Here is a 16,623-nt window from a genome sequence, read left to right as displayed (position 1 = left end):
GCCCCCTCTGCCCGCCCCCCACCTCCTTAAATGGAAAGGATCCAGGCGCCGTGAAGGGCGTTTGTGACTCATGCAGAGAGGTGGCGCCTGGCCTGGCCTGGCCCCTGGAAACGCGGGTATTGGCTACCAGGGCTTGTTTGTGGGATCCCAAGAGGAAGGAAGGCAGAGGAGGGGTGGTGATGCCGACTGCCGGCGCCCTCAGGCCCCAGCCTGGCCTCGTCCCCCGCTCCCGCTCCCCCCTGCTTTCAGAGTCGGGCTACGTGGGAGAGGATGTCCACGTCCTGAGGAGCCCAGCCTTTTCCCGGGAACCACAGGTGCACACCTCAGTCGGGGTGTAGGGGAGGATGCAGGCTTGGGGGAGTATGTGTATGTGGCTGGCTCCACATCCAGGGAGTCTGTGGGGGTGCCCTGGACGCCGGCCCCCCAACCCCCACATGCACCTTGACCCAGAAGTGGGGTGAGAAGGCCGGCGCCGCGGCTCACTAGGCTAATCCTCCGCCTAGCGGCGCCGGCACACCGGGTTCTAGTCCCGGTCGGGGCGCCGGATTCTGTCCCGGTTGCCCCTCTTCCAGGCCAGCCCTCTGCTGTGGCCAGGGAGTGCAGTGGAGGATGGCCCAGGTGCTTGGGCCCTGCACCCCATGGGAGACCAGGAGAAGCACCTGGCTCCTGCCATCGGATTAGTGCGGTGCGCCGGCTGCAGCGCACCGGCCGCGGTGGCCATTGGAGGGTGAACCAACGGCAAAGGAAGACCTTTGTCTCTGTCTCTCTCTCTCACTGTCCACTCTGCCTGTCAAAAAAAAAAAAAAAGAAGTGGGGTGAGAAGACCCTTCTGTGAGCGCAGGCAGCCACTGGTCCAGGAGGGGCAGGCGCAGCGCCCTGCGTGGCCGAGCAAGGACAGGAAGAAATCCAGATGCTGCAGGGAGGAGCTGGGGTGGGAGGTGGAGCCTCTGGGCCTGGGCCGGATGCCATCTGTGTTCTGTTGCCCTGAGTGGCACTGACAAACTCCGGGTTGTAGCACCACGGGCTGTGCCTGCCAGTGAGCGTCCTGGGAGGATGGTCGTGTCCTGCTTCCCTTTTTATTTGTTTTGTTTTGTTTGAAAGGCAGACAGAGAGCTTCTCATCTACCGGTTCACTCGCCAAATGCCTACAACAGCCAGGGCAGGGCCAGGCCAAAGAGAAGGAGCCAGGAAGTCAGTCTGGTTCCTCCCATGTGGGTGACAGGAACCCAACCCTTTGAGCCATCACCTGCTGCCTCCCAGGGGACACCGCCATGCCCGGGCCAGCCACCCAGGGAAGAGCTGTGCTGGTGGCGCAAACTCCTGCCCTATGTGAGCAGGTGCAGAGGGCCCAGGTGAAGGGCCTTTCTAAGCCAGCCAGTGAATGAGGTCTCTGAGCAAGCAAGATTGTCCAGTCCACCCTCAGACACCAAGAATCTATGTGCTGCCTTCCTGCTCCTGGGGTCCCCGAGAATAGGAAGGCATCTGTGTCCCCAGGCTCTATCTGCAGAGCAGAGAGGCTGGAAAAGCTTGGATGGGGACAGACATTTAGCCTAGCAGTTAAGACACCAGTTAAGATGATGCTAATGTTAGCCGGTGTTATGTTGCAGTGGGTTAAGCCACTGCTTGTGACACTGGCATCCCATATAGTCCCAGCTGCTACACTTCCGATCCAGCTCCCTGATAGTGTGCCTGGGAAGGCAGTGGAAGATGGCCCTCGTGACTGGCATAGTGGGTTAAGCTACTGCCTGCAATGCTAGCATCCCATATGGGCACCGGTTCAAGTCTCGGCTGCTTCACTTCTGATCCAACTCCCTGCTAATGCACCTGGAAAAGCAGCAGAAGATGGCCCAAGTGCTTGGGCCTCTGCACCCATGTGGGAGACCTGGAAGAAGCTCCTGGCTCCTGGCTTCAGCCTGGACCAGCCCTGACTGTTGTGGTCATTTGGGAAGTGAACCAGCAGATGGAAGATGTCTGTCTGTCTGTCTGTCTGTCTGTCTCTCTCTCTCTCTCTAATGCGCCTTTCTAATAAATCTTAAAAAAATAAAAAGATAGCCCTTGCCACCCATATGAGAGACCCATATGAAGCTCCTGGCTCCTGACTTCAGCCTGACCTAGCCCCAGCCATTGCAGCCATTTGGGATGTGTACAAATGGATGAAATCTCTCTCTCTCTCTCTCTCTCTCTCTCTGATTGCCTTTCAAATAAGTAAGTCAGATGAGTTAAGATCCCTGTGTGCTATGTGGGAGTATCTGATTCAAGTCCTGACTCTAGCTCCTGACTCCAGCTCCCTGCTAATGCAGACCCTGGGAGGCAGCAGTGATGGCTGAAGTCATTGGGTCCCTGCCGCCCCCGTGGGAGACCTGGATGGAGTTCCCAGTCCTTGCCACTGCAGGCATTTAGGGTGTGAAGCCGCACATGGAAGCTCACTGGCTCTATGTCTGTCTCTGTGTCTCTCAAATCAATCAATAAAAATAAGAGGTTTGGATGGCATTTGCAGGGTGAGGTCAGGGCACAGAGAAGCCTTCACAGAGGAGGGGCGCTGAGTCCAGGGGCATTTTCTAAGGTGAGGCATCAACCTAAGTTCAAAACCACCAGGATCACGGGATCCATGGGAATGCATGAGACGCAGCAGAGCAGGAGGGCTTGTGGGAGGAGTCTGGTCAGGTGCATCAGGGGCAGGGATGGGGCCAAAGGCACTGTCCAGATGCCCAGCACATGCTGGGCTGGGCCCACAGTGCAAGCAGACCCTGCAGAAACTGCCAAGCCCAGGGCAGCTGGAGCCACACAGCCCCTGGGAGTTCAATTCCTGCAGTCTTTTTCCTTCTCTCTTCTCCCTTTGCAGATAGTCCCCGAGGTGTGCGGTTTCTCCTGCTCTTTTGAGCGCCTCGTGCCTCATTTACCACTAGGGGGCGCAAGGGTTGATTTTTGTTGTCGTTAATGTTTTATTTAAGATCTGGCGGCTGCACAGATGGTCTGGGATCTCTGGTTTGAGCTCAGCTTGACGTGAAGCTGATACTTGTAGCTGGCCATGTGTGGTCTCCCACACTTTCTTGCTGGCCCAGGTTGTGTGGAAACCCGACCAGGTGCAGGGCAGCAGGTCCAGCTGTCCCCCTCCTGGGCACCTCCCCATTCAAGTGACCACCCATTGTCGCTCGCTCCAGAGGCTCGCGGAGGAGCGGCAACGGATTTGCTGTTGTTTCTTTCCCCGGTCCTCCCCGGATTAGCTGCTGCCCCCCGACCCCGCCTCCGCGGAGGGGCGGCACCCCCCGCCGCTTCCCCCGCTTCCGCGGAGGAGCAGCACACCGCCGGCCGGCTCTCTCAGATGTTCCTCCTGCATGTTGTCTCTCTCCTCCTTTAAGGTCCTCTTCCACCAATCCCAACTCTGCTAGCATTCTCTCCCCATGCGTTGAGCACGCTGCTCTCCTCCAATCAGGGGCAGGATCAGCTCCTGCAGCTTGTTAGTCGAATTGGTGAGGCAGCTGTGTGGAAGTTGTTTACTCCCTCTCAGTGCCATATGGTGGGAGATCAGATGCACAGTTAGTCTTAGCAGTTCCAGTAATTTAGTCTAGTCTCGGTTGCTCCCCACAACCCATTCTTTTTTTTTTTTTTTTTTTTTTAAGATTTATTTATTTATTTGAAAGGCAGAGTTGAGAGAGAGAGAGAGAGGTCTTCCATCCACTGGTTCACTCCCCAGATGGCTGCAACAGATGGAGCTGTGCTGATCAGAAGCCAGGAGCCAGGAGCTTCTTCCAGGTCTCCCACGTGGGTGCAGGGGCCAAGAACCTGGGCCATCTTCCACTGCTTTCCCAGACCATAGAAGAGAGCTGGATCAGAAGTGGAGCATCTGGGTCTTGAACCAGCACCCATATAGGGTGCTGGCAGTACAAGTGGTGGCTTTACCTGCTACGCCACAGCGCCGGCCCCGACCACCAATTAATTCCATGGCAGCTATCCCCCAAGAGTCCACTGACCTGGGCAGCAGCTGTGTGAATGGGGCAATGACCCCCAGACTGGGCCAGTCACACACAGCAGCATTGACTGTCACAGCCCCGAAGTGGAAGAACCCAAGTGTCCAGTGACAGATGAATGGGTAAGCAAAATGTGGTTCATCCATCCCGTGGAGGACCGTCCAGCCTTAAAAAGGAAGGAGGTTTGGACACATGCTGGGACGTGCATGAACCATGAGGACATTTCTGCTCTGTGAAATAAGCCAGCCATGAAGAGGCCAATGTTGGCTGTTCCCACTTAGACGAGGTATCTGAGGTTGGCAAATTCTTGGGCTGGCGTTCGGCACCGCAGTTAGGATCCCACGAGGGCCATCCACATTCCATTTTGGAGTCCCTGGGGTGGAGTCCCAGCTCCACCTCCAGTTCCAGCTCCCTGCTCGTTCCTGCAACTGGTTGGGTGGGAGTCCGGGAGGGGATGACGTCTCAAGTGCCTGAGCCCCTGCTGCACACGTGGGAGACCTGGATTGAGTTCTGAGCTTTGACCTGGCCTGGACCTGGCTGTTGTGAGCATTTGGGGAGTGAAGCAGCAGATGGGAGAATCTGATGTCTGGGTCCTGGAGAGACCATACCCCCCCACTCTACCCCCCAGTATTAAAGAGGATTCTGTCATGGCCACGTGTGTCCCGTATACACAGCCACTCGGCTGTGCAAGGGCCTCCCACACAGGTGCAGGAGCCTAAGCAATTGAGCCATCTTCCACTGCTTTCCCAGGCCATAGCAGAGAGCTGGATTGGAAGTGGAGTAGCCGGGACATGAGAAAGAAATCTGCTCTCCATTGGATCACTATCACTCCCTAAATGGTTGCAGTAGCCAGGGCTGGGCCAGACTGAAGCCAGGAGCCAGGAACTTCTTCCAGGGCTCCCGCATGGGTGCAGGGGCCCAAGCATTTGTGCCATCTTCTGCTGCTCCACCAGGTGCATTAGCAGGGAGCTAGATCGGAAGTAGAGCAGCCAAGATTCGAACTGGAGCCCATATGGGATGCTGGCATTGCAGGCAGCAGCTTAACCCTCTACACCACAGCGCTGGCCCCATCCCTTAATTTTAGTGGTGCTGGAGACTGGTTGGGATCAGCAGAGCAGTGGAGAGAGAGAAGGCCACACTAGGGCTCAAGAGAGCAGATTTCATCATGGCAGTAAACCAGGAGGTCACAAGGGGAAGCCGGATTTCTCCTGCAGCGAGCAGAGGTTCCCTGGGAAGGCCTGCCCCCCCACCCCGAAGTGTGGGTTGCAGAGCCCATGTATGGAGCTCGGACAGCAGCACGTGGGCCATTAAGGAGTGGCTGTCCAAGAGGAGGCGAGTCGCTGGGGGAAGGACACTTGTCAGTCCACGTCCACCCCACCAGGCTGGGGCTGCAAAGCAAGCAGAACACAGCTGAGTCCTCAGCAAAGCCCTGATGCAAGGGGGGGAGTCAGGGACCCTGAAGGGACACACACCACCCCCCGCCGTCACCCCCCCCCTCCCCTGGGATGGATGAGCTGGGAAGGTTTCCAGGCAACTGTCTGCGCCAACCCCCCCCCACCCCCCCGCCTGGGGAGATGAGCTGCAGCGTAGACTTCCTGAGGCCGTGGGGTGTGAGCTGTCGGTCGCATTCCTCACCAAGACCTCACAACCCAGAGGGGACCCTCCTCCGCGTCCCGTCCGAGGACTTCAATTGTCCCGTAACCGTTTCCTGTCTCTGGCCCACTCAGTCATTTGTTTTTCCAAACCCCCGTCTCTTGCTTGTTTTTCCTCTCGGTGTTTTAAATAACCACAGAGAGGGAGCCAGCGCTGAGGGGGGTGTGGGAGCTCTTCACACCGCCACTGCCCTGCTCGGTTCACTGTTTCTTGGCCACGTGTCCACCCTAGGTAGGAAGACCTTGACCCACTGGAGCCGCCCCGTCAAGACCACTAAGGTCAAGGTGCCCAGGGACCGCCACACAGAGCTGCAGACAGGGACCCAGTGGAGAACCGACCTGGCCGCCTGAGAGCCACAGGGGGTGGGCGCCAGGGCTGTGGGTCACCCCGATGGTTTGCTGATGAGCGGGGACCACACTCGGTGTCTTCTCTTCCCTAGCTCCGTGAGAGGCTGTGCACGTGGTTACTAGGGACACCGCCTGGGGTGGTCCAGGCACGGGGCAGACCTGCCAGTCCCACGCGTGTTACTCAGTGTCTCCAAGCCGGGGCCGCAGGAAACCAGCCCTTTGAAGAAGGAAGCTCAGCTTCAGGGGAGACAGCGACAGGCGGGATTCCCGTAACCACCGGGGGGAGGGGGGCGGGGGGGTTTCCCATACACCTCACCGGGGCTGATGGGAAGCCCCTGACCTTGGCCAGCCAGACTGCGGGGCGGGGCTTCCCTGGAGCCTGGTCAAAAGGCAGCAGGCGGCCAGGAGCCCAGCACTGTGCTGCTAGCTGTCCAGCCGTGCTGGCCCCTGGCATGCGCGAGTCTCCGTCGGCACGCACTGCCATGCAGGGCCTCCTCCGGTGCTTCCACCCCAAGCGGCAGGGACACAGCCTGATGGCCGCCGCAGAAAAGCACCTGTGTGCTCGAGGTACCGCCCTGTGGAGCCACATCCGAGACCTGGTGTGCAGGGGCCAGGTGGGCCATTGCGAGGACCGTGGTTGCTGGGTGGGCTGGGAGGGAGAGGGTCTCTGTCACCTGGGCGTCCACCCGGGAGACTGGTCCGGATTCTTTGGTGGGAGCTGCACCTTCTCTGGGCTTTGTTAAAGCTCATGGGGCCAGCCGGGGCCGGGGGGTCAGCTGCTTGGGAGGACGGGGAAGGGCAACCAGGACCCGGGAGTTGGGGGTGATGGCCAGCAAGTGCCTGTTGCCTGGGCTGGCCCCAGAGCCAAGAAGGACCCTGTGTTAGCCCCCTCCTCTGCCCATGGCAGAGACTTAGGGAGTCACTCTTTTTCATTTTGTTTTTGTTTTTAAAGATTTATTGAGGGGCCAGCGCTGTGGCATAATGAGTAAAGCTGCCACCTGTTTAAGTCCTGGCTGCTTCACTTCCAATCCAGCTCTCTGCTATGGCCTGGGAAAGCAGTAGATGGCCCAAGTCCTTGGGCCCCTGCACCAACATGGGAGACCTGGAAGAAGCTCCTGGCTCCTGGCTTCGGATCAGCAGAGCTCCAGCCATTGCAGCCAACTGGGTAGTGAACCAATGGATGGAAGATCTATCAATCTCTTTCTCCCTCTTTCTCTCTCTCTCTCTCTCTGGCTCTGCCAGATTTATTGATGTATTTGAAAGTCCGAGTTACACAGAGAGAGGGAGAGACAGAGAAAGAGATCTTCCATCCATTGGTTCACTCCCCAGAGGGCCACAAAGGCTGGGGCTGGGCCAGGGAAAAGCCAGGAGCTTCTTTTGGGTCTCCCATGTAGGTGGCAGGGACCCAAACCCTTGAGCCACCCTCCACTGCTTTTCCCAGGCACATTAACAGGGAGCTGGGTCAGAAGTGGAGCAGCCAGGACTCAAACTGGTATCACAGGTGGCGGCTTAACCCCTTACGCCATAGCACCAGCCCCAGGGGTCACTCTTTGGAAGAGGCCCCATTTGGGAGATTTCTTCTTGAGTGGTTTGTATCTGACAGGTGCCAGATCCTGTCTCACAGGGTAAGGAGTGGGGTCCCTGTGGCCCCCATAAGATGCACATCTGACCCACCCGGCCCCTGGAGGCAGGTGTGCTGTCACCCTTTGGTCACCTGTCATCCTGGCTGCATGTGTCTGGCCCTGGGGAAATGTTAACCAACAGGACCCCAGGGAGGGGCAGGTGAGGGCTCACCGCCACCCCCACCAAGCCCAAGTGCAGAGAGCAGGGCCCAGGTGCCCACACCTGTGAGGTAGAGGCTGCTGTACTCCACAGCTCCTCCTTGTTTCTCAGCTGTGGCAGCTGCAGAAAGCCCAGGGGGCTGTGGCCGCTGGCATAATAACAGTCGCACCGCCGTGTGTGTGTGTGTGGCACCCAGCGGTCATGACGGGCGGTCACTGCTCAGACGCAGCTTGCCTGGCTGCCCGCGCCAGTGGCTCTCTGACCAGCTGGCTTCACGCCAGAGTCACCGCTCTGGGGGAGGTTCTCAGGGCACACGTGCCAGCCCCCTGCCCCCATCCGGAACTCAGGGTGCCGTCTGTTCCCCCCAGCTCAGCCAGGGCTAATTCAGAGCCTGCGTTCAGCAGAAAGGGGGAGACAGGGCCCCTGCATGGGGTGGGGAGGCACGTGAGGTTTGGCCGTGCGGGCTGTGGGGTTTTACAGCAGCTCTGGCTGTTCGTTCAGGGCACATTAAGTGCCAAGTTTGTGCAAAGCAGCTGCTTGGAGCAGGTTGGAGTTAGAGGGATTCCCTCCTGGCTCCCCTCACTAGCTGCGTGCCTTGCGGCTGCTCTGGATCCTTCTCGGCCCGACTCTAATCCATGGAATGGGCCTGGCGTCTCTTCCTGCCACGGGGCAGCCCATGGCGCAGGGAGAACCCGGTGTCTGATTCCCCAGATGGCAGCTCTGGGATGCCAGCCTCACCTCCACCCCCGGAAGCTGCGGCTGCCATTGAACTTCCAAAAGGTCCTTTAAGCCAACCATCGACCCCTCAGTGAGCACCTTACAGCACCCGTGCTGGGGGCAGGGGAGCCAGGTGGAGAGAGGCTACCAGCCTGGCCCTCAGTTCCCATCTGGAAGCAGCGGAGGGAGGAGCAGGTGCAGGGCCCGGAGCTGTCACTGACGCACAACCAACCTGGGTGAGCTCAGGCCCCAGACAGCAAAGGCCTGGAAGCAGCGGGGCCCTGAGCTCCCAGGACTGCTCGGCATCTGGTCCTCTGGCTCTCTGGAAAGAGTCGGGCCGTATTCATTGGCGGGCTGGGCCTCTGTTCACCAAGCCTCTTTGTTTCCAGCTGGACCCCCAGGCCATGCAGGACAGAGACTGGCAACGGACCGTCATCGCCATGAACGGGGTGAGTCCCCGAGGGTGCCCGGTTCTCTCCACGGAGCGCAGAGAGGCGGCTGAGCCCGAGCTGGCATTTGGAAGGTGGCAGGAGCAGGAGGAAGAAGGAAGGCCCCCGAAGGCCCAGTCTCCATGCACAGGAAGGGGCTGTGGAATGCAGGCTGCAGCCAGGCCCTGGGCTTCTCTCTTTGCAAACAAAGATCTCTAGGGCAACCAGAACAGTCAGGACCTGCACCTGGGGTCCTGGGGTGTCCCCTGGCTTAGATCATAAAAAACACCCCAAAACCTAGGCAGAATGAGGAGATATTATCATCTGATCGTCCTTGGCTTTTTGTCGTATTACTCTTTGCATTTTATTATTCTTATTTTTTTAAAAAATCTATTTATTTACTTGAGAGGTAGAGTTACAGACAGAGAGAGAGACAGAGAGAAAGGTCTTCCTGCCACTGGCGCACTTCCCAAATGCCTACAATAGCTAGAGTTGGGTTGATCCGAAGCTGGGAGCCAGGAGCGTCTTCCAGGTTTCCCACGTGGGTGCAGGGGCCCAAGGACTTGGGCCATCTTCTGCTGCTTTCCCAGGCCATAGCTAGATTAGAAGTAGAGCAGCCGGGACTCAAACCAGCGCCCATGTGGCGCAGGCAGAGGCTTAGCCTACCACACCACAGCACCGGCCCCTGTGTGTTATATAAAGGAAGAAAGAGGGCCAAGCGCCGTGGCTCACTTGGTTAATCCTCCACATGTGGTGCCGCCATCCTATATGGGCCCCAGGTTCTAGTCCCGGTTGCTCCTCTTCCAGTCCAGCTCTCTGCTGAGGCCTGGGAAGGCAGTGGAGGATGGCCCGAGTGCTTGGGCCCTGCATCCACATGGGAGACCAGGAGGAAGCACTTGGCTTCTGGCTTCGGATTGGCGCAGCACCAGCCATAGCGGCCATTTGGGGGTGAACCAATGGAAGGAAGACCTTTTCTCTCTTTCTCTCTCTCTCACTGTCTATATCTCTACCTGTCAAATAAAAAAAAAAAAAAAGAGATAATGGGGCTTGTGGGAGGGGGTCCCAGAGTAAGCGTGTCCTAGAACTGTCCTGAGGATTCCCTCTTTGGACCAGCCTCCCACCGGGACCTCAGCCTGCCTGATCCAGGGGTGCAAAGATTGGTCAAGGCCTCCAGGAGGCCCCTGGGACCTCAGGCCATGAGGACCAGAAGGGCGAGTGGGCCATGCCGCCTCTTCCCCCTGCCTCCCGCTGCAGATTGAAGTGAAGCTGTCGGTCAAGTTCACCAGCAGGGAGTTCAGCTTGAAGAGGATGCCTTCCCGGAAACAGACAGGAGTCTTCGGGGTCAAGATAGCCGTGGTCACCAAGTAAGTGGCAAGGGCACTGGGCCGTGTGCACCAAGAGCACAGGTGTCTCTGCAGAGAGGGGCGAGGGCGGCACTCCCTGCCGCCAGGTGTGGCCCCTAGGGGACGCCCCACGTGTGTAGCCATCCCCCGTGTTGACCGCACAAACCTGCTTAGAGACGTCCTCCCCTGGCTTGGAAGCTGTCCTGGTCCCTGGTCGGTGCCCCTTGGTCACGAATCGGCTGCCCCGAGTAGACGCCTGTTTGTCGGTTCGAGGGCACAGGCCGCTTTCCTTCCGGAATTCATTCCCTTCCCCGGGACAAGGTCTGGCCTGGCCCCTGACCTCACTGATCCTCTGGGTCCGGGCGGGCCTGCGGCAGCCGTTTCCTGAACACCTACTTGCAGCGCCAAACACCGTTCCCACCCCACCCCTACGAGGGCACCCCAGCCAAGCCATCCCTTGCCCTGGAGGCAGAGAGACTGCGTGGGCAGCAGCCGCCCCCATGGTCCGGGAAACAGCTGGGATGTGCTCCTGACCCCAGTTGCAAAATACAACTGAAAGGAGGGCCTGCCGGCAGCACCGGCTCCTGCCCCCTGAGCTCTGCCTGCTTCCTCCAGGCCCTGGAGGTACTCCAGTCGCCCACGGCTCCAGCCCAGAGCAGACAAGCGTTCAGCATCACAGGATTCTGAGCGCCGACTGCTTAGGCAGCCCAGTGCCGTCCCGCACCTTCACGCCGCGCAGATGCGTGCTGCGGGTCTGACGTGTGCACTTGGGGAGGCCCAGGGGCTCAGGGGCTCCATGCCGCTCGCACAGCAAGTGAGCAGCAGGACCAAGGCAGGGGCGCCATCTTCCCACATGGAGATCAGCTCGCTGCTTTCCAGGGAGGGGCACTGTTCACTCGAGGCCTGGGATCTTCTCTGCCCTCCCTGCGGCCAGCCGACTGCCTGACTGTTGTCCCCTATCCCCAGCCCCTGCTGCGGCTGCTTCAGCTGCCTAGAAAGCCACCCCCACCCCCACCCTGGGAGCTACACCTAGCGGTCACCATGAGCATGCAGCGTGGAGGGAACGTGCGCACCAGGCTGTGTCACTTGTCTCCCCGGGGAACTGAGGATGTCTTTCTGCCCGCCCCCCTGCCCCGACTTGCAGGAGGGAGAGGTCCAAGGTGCCCTACATCGTGCGCCAGTGCGTGGAGGAGATCGAACGGCGGGGCATGGAGGAGGTGGGCATCTACCGCGTGTCCGGAGTGGCCACGGACATCCAGGCGCTGAAGGCGGCCTTCGACGTCAGTGAGTGTCCACGCAGCGACCCCCAGAGCGCCCCCCTGGGACCTGGCGCCCCACTGGGACCCGGCACCCGGGGTATCCCTTCTCCAGACTCTCTCCTGAGCCCGCTCTTTGGGTATTAGAAAAATGAAAGACGGGGCCAGCGTGGGCTTGGCACTTTTTTTTTTTCTTGAAGACTTATTTATTTGAAAGTCGGAGTTACACAGAGAGAAGAGAGGTGGAGAGAGGTATTCCAACCCCTGGTTCACTCCCCAATTGGTCGCAATGGCCGGGGAGCTGCACTGATCCAAAGCCAAGAGCCAGGAGCTTCTTCCAGGTCTCCCATGTGGGTTCAGGGGCCCAGGCACTTGGGCCATCTTCTACTGCTTTCCCAGGCCATAGCAGAGAGCTGGATCTGAAGTGGGACAGCCGGGACTAGAACTGACGCCTGTATGGGATGCCGGCACTGCAGGCAGCAGCTTCACCCACTACCCCACAGTGCTGGACCAAGGGGCTGGCAGTTTTAATGCAGTTAAGACACCTGGGTCCCACGGCTGACTGACTGAGTTTGAGTCCCAGCCCCCGCTTTTCACGTCCTGTTAGTGCAGACCTTGGGGAGGGGGCAGTGATGGCAAAAGTGACTGGACCCCAGCCACGCACATGGGAGACCCCTATGTGTTCCTGGCCCCTGTGCTGCCCAGCACAGACCATTGAGGGTGTTTGGGAAGTGAACCCCACTTATCTGTGTCAATGTCTCTCTAACTCTTTGTGTTTTTCAAGTATTTATTTCTTTATTTGAGAGGCAGACAGAGGGAGAAACAGAGAAAAAGGCCTTCCATCTGCTGGTTCACTCCCCAAGTGGCTGCAACGGCCAGGGCTGGGCCCATCCAAAGCCAGGAACCAAGAGCTTCTTCCAGGTCTCCCACGTGGGTGCAGGGGCCCAAGCACTTGGGCCATTGTCTACTGCTTTTGCAGGCCACAGCAGAGAGCTGGATTGGAAGAGGAACAGCCAGAGTCTGGCACCCATATAGGATGCTGGCACCCATATAGGATGCTGGTGCAGCAGGTTGAGGCCTAATCTACTATGCCACAGTGCTGGCCCCTATTATTATATATATTTTTTAAGATTCATTTATTTGAGAGGCAGAGTAACCAAGAGAGGAAAAGACAGAGACATCTTTGATCTTCAGGCTCACTCCACAAATGCTAACAGTGGCCAGGGCTGGGCCAGGCTAATGCCAGGATCCTGGAACTCCTTCCGGTCTCCCACATGGGCAGCAAGGGGCCCAGGTGCTTGGGCCATCTTCTACTGCCCTCCTAGGTGCATTAGCAGAGAGCTGGATTAGAAGCCGAGCAGCTGGGACTCAAACCAATTGTCCAAACCCACTGTACCACAACACCAGCCCCATAAATTAATTTAAAAAAAAAGTTATGGGAGGGGTCTCTGCAGAAGCTGACCCTGCATCCATCCAGGCAATGCTTACCACTTGTCAGGTGGGGCCAGGAGCTTCCGTGAGGCTATGGCCAAGGCAATCACTGCCCCACTTGAGGGTGTGGTGAGGCAAAGGCGCCGACGTGACCCAGCTCCTACTGGTGCTGCCACATCCCCACCTCTGTCTTGCTCAACTCACCTGCCGGGCCAAGGGCCAGAGGCCAGGCAAGGATTCTGAGACCCCCAGAGGGGCTTTGCCCAGTGTCCTTAGAGTGGAAGGTGCTGAACTGTACTCATCAGCACTGCACGCAGCCCGCACCCTGATCTGGAGCCCAGCTGAAGGCTCAGCACCCCTGGGTGGACCCTGCTCTCACATCAACTCCCCCCAACTTCCTTCCCTGGACCTCACAGCCTCCCCCTGGCCAGGGATGTCCTGGCTGTGCCACCGGCTGCTCCTCGCCAAGCAGGCGGGGGAGATGGGAGGATGCACCTGCCTCCCCTACAGACTTGGAATCAGAAGGCTGCTTGGGGGGAGGTGGATGCGCTGCCCAGAGGGGCAGGACCCACGAGATGGTCAGCAGGGCCAGGAGGGCTCAGACTCCGTCTCCGCGCTGTCGGCAGATAACAAGGACGTGTCGGTGATGATGAGCCAGATGGACGTGAACGCCATCGCCGGCACACTGAAGCTCTACTTCCGGGAGCTGCCCGAGCCCCTCTTCACTGACGAGTTCTACCCCAACTTCGCCGAGGGCATCGGTGAGCACCCGAGGCTTCCCGTCCTTGGAGGGGGGGCACCCATGCCAGGCCTGTTCTCCCCCACCCAACGCTTTGCCATGGGCTGCGTTTGGGCCTGACCTCAGAGCGTTGGCTGTGCTGGGCCCGGAGAACCAAGCCTGTCTGTGAAGGGCGTCTCCTGTGCTCAGACAGCACGAGGTCCCCGCCCGTCCAGTAAGCCCCCAGCAAGCAGCTGCTGCTGCCGTGGAGTCAAGTCTGCAGACCAGGAGGTGGACGCCCTGGCCCCTCCCTCCCTACCTCTCTCTAACCTGGCAAGAAATCCCAGCTCACCACGCGGGGCACTGCAGCTTCCCCGTCCCCCACCTAGGACCAGCCCACCTCTCGGATCCCAGTCCAGGCCCCCGGGATGCCCGGGTGGTGCGGGGCTCAGGAGTAAGGCCTGAAAAACGTCCTTGTCCTCACACTGCCTGCTTCCTTCACAGAGGAGGAGGAGCCAGGAGCGTGTGATGGACAGCTGTGTCCATCAGCAGCCGCTGTCACAGCCCTGGGTGCCCAGGGCCCCTTTGAGCCACAGGAAAGATAGCGAGGGCGGGTCACACTCCACACAGGTTCCTCCTGGGGGCCAGTGCTGTCCGAGCGAGGACGGTGCTGGTGTGGGCACCCTCAGGAGAGGCCTCCGGGCCCCACTGCTCTGAGCCTCCCCACCAAAATCACCCCCACCCCCCACTTCCTGCAGCTCTTTCAGACCCCGTCGCAAAGGAAAGTTGCATGCTGAACCTGCTGCTGTCCCTCCCGGAGGCCAACCTGCTCACCTTCCTCTTCCTCCTGGACCACCTGAAAAGGTAGCCCCGGGTAGCCGGCCAGCAGCTCCGAGCCGGTTTCTCTCTGTGGGCTCCCCAGGGCCACCCCTGCCCCTCTCCCTCCTCCTCAGAGCTGTCTCTCACCCCCTCTGGGCACTGGAGCTTCGCTCGGCCTCAAGCAAAGAACAAAGATGCTTTGACCTTGGCCATCGGTGTCCCCTGCCCACCCCCACCCACCCCCACCAGGGCATGGCTGAAGCTGGCCTGCAGAGGCCTCTATCCTGGGCACCCCCGAGACCCCAGAGGACCCCCGGGGGGAGTCAGCCTTCAGCCCAGCCAGGATGGAGTTTGTTCCGCCTGAGTGGCTGTGCCACTGGAGCCAGCACAGGGCAGCCAGGGGCAGTGTGTCATGACAGCACCTTCCTTGCTGACCCTCTGCAGGGTGGCAGAAAAGGAGACGGTGAACAAGATGTCCCTGCACAACCTTGCCACTGTCTTCGGCCCCACGCTGCTGCGGCCCTCGGAGAAGGAGAGCAAGCTCCCCGCCAACCCCGGGCAGCCCGTGACCATGACCGACAGCTGGTCCCTGGAGGTCATGTCCCAGGTATGGAGGATGTCAACACAGACTCTCCCGCCCGTGCTGTGCCACACGGTGGACAGGGCAGCCCCCTGGGCCACCAGCACAGTCCAGGGGTGGTGGCCAAGGTTAGAGAGAGGGAGCTGCCCAGGCCCCCACGGCTCTCGGCTCCCTGACCCCTGTCTGAGCCTCTTCCCTCTTCCCTCTGCACCCCGGGCAGGTCCAGGTGCTGCTGTACTTCCTGCAGCTCGAGGCCATCCCTGCCCCAGACAGCAAGAGACAGAGTATCCTGTTCTCCACTGAAGTCTAAAGACCCAGCCATCGTCTCCAGGAGGTCAGCAGGACTGCCTGGACACCCGTGGCGGAATGGGCCACCCGCGGAGCAGGAACTGTAACCGGGCCACCTGCCAAGAGACAACAAGCACCCAAAGCAGAGGGCCAGATGGCCTAGGCGGACCCCCCCCCCCAGGGAGCACCTGGTGGGCCTGCAAGCCTTGGGCTGGCCTCAGACTGTGCTTTTCTCAAGCTGCCACCAGAGGGCGCTCCAAGCCCGCACTGCTCCACTGGGAGCGAAGGGAGTGGTTTTTATGAATTTAACTTATCAGAATTTAAAAGATTCCCTACTGGATCACCTGTCAAGATGCACCCTGTCCGGGGAGAAGCTTCCCTCCCTGTTGTGTCTTGAATAAACGCTGCTGCTGCTGCACCCCTGGGGGCCACGGCCCTCTCCCTGTGGCGGGGGAGAGGGAGGGGACGGGTCAGGTGCCCTGACCCAGGACACACACCCCCCCACCCCATCCCCACCCGCCACCTGTAACAGGTCCATACCGTGCAGCGCTCCAACTCCACACTCACCACCTGCTTCTCTCTTTTCTTTCTAGAAGGATCTCTGCAGAAACTGGTCCGCTTCCTGCTGTTTCACATTGCTTTGTTTTTTGCTGGCTTTTTGCCCCGGGATGGAGCCAGGATGCTGCGGGTGGGGGACCAGACCCCTCCTGGGGAGGGAGTGTCACTCGGGGACAGTCGGTGTGTCCACCAGCCCTGTCTTCCTGCCTGGCGCTCACTCCCTTTTTGGCTTTAAAGAAAAAAACAAAAACAAAAACACTTCAACTTCTCCGGCTCTGCTGTGCCCAAGGCCCCAGCCCCTCCTCCCCTGCACACCTGCCTTCTCTCCCGGCCTTCAGCGGAGCGCAGTTAACTCTTGTACAGGGCTGGTTTTAAAACTTTGATCCGAAATAGCCTTTTGATACTTGAATATTTTTAAGTTTTATACATAGTTTCTAAGGTTTTTTTTTTCTTCTCCTAACAAGATTCTGATACCTTAATAAGATATTAGAATGTATGCCGCGTGGACTGTCCCGTGTCCTAGCAGCATTCCGTCTTCCTCGGAGCGCCCAGAGCGTGGGACACGAGGAGGGGCTGGGACAGGCCGGGCCTGGGGCTCCCAGTCCATGCCCCGGCTCACCCCCGAACCTGGGCAGGAGCCAGGGCCGGCCGCCAAGTGTTGTGAAGAAACAGACCCTTGAGCAGTCACGGGTTTGTTCCGGGCAGGAGAGTGCAGACAGCCAGGGGAAGCGAGAGG

The 16,623-nt window shown here is 59.3% G+C and overlaps 1 protein-coding gene across 2 annotated transcripts in view; it reads left to right on the top strand.

Moving 5' to 3' along the window:
- Positions 1-16,145, top strand: part of BCR (BCR activator of RhoGEF and GTPase) — a 129,387-nt gene extending 113,242 nt beyond the window's left edge. For both annotated transcript variants that reach the window (XM_008250161.4, XM_051837109.2), the window contains 7 exons: positions 8,856-8,915; positions 10,149-10,258; positions 11,382-11,521; positions 13,551-13,685; positions 14,401-14,506; positions 14,906-15,068; positions 15,262-16,145. In XM_008250161.4, coding sequence (XP_008248383.3) covers positions 8,856-8,915; positions 10,149-10,258; positions 11,382-11,521; positions 13,551-13,685; positions 14,401-14,506; positions 14,906-15,068; positions 15,262-15,351 — 804 coding nt within the window. In that variant the 3' untranslated portion in view covers positions 15,352-16,145. The remainder of the gene's footprint in view (positions 1-8,855; positions 8,916-10,148; positions 10,259-11,381; positions 11,522-13,550; positions 13,686-14,400; positions 14,507-14,905; positions 15,069-15,261) is intronic.
- The last annotated feature ends 478 nt before the right edge of the window (positions 16,146-16,623 follow it).

This window comes from Oryctolagus cuniculus, chromosome 21 (assembly GCF_964237555.1).
Source record: "Oryctolagus cuniculus chromosome 21, mOryCun1.1, whole genome shotgun sequence".
Lineage (NCBI taxonomy): Eukaryota > Metazoa > Chordata > Mammalia > Lagomorpha > Leporidae > Oryctolagus > Oryctolagus cuniculus.
This window is presented reverse-complemented; position numbering and strand designations above follow the sequence as displayed.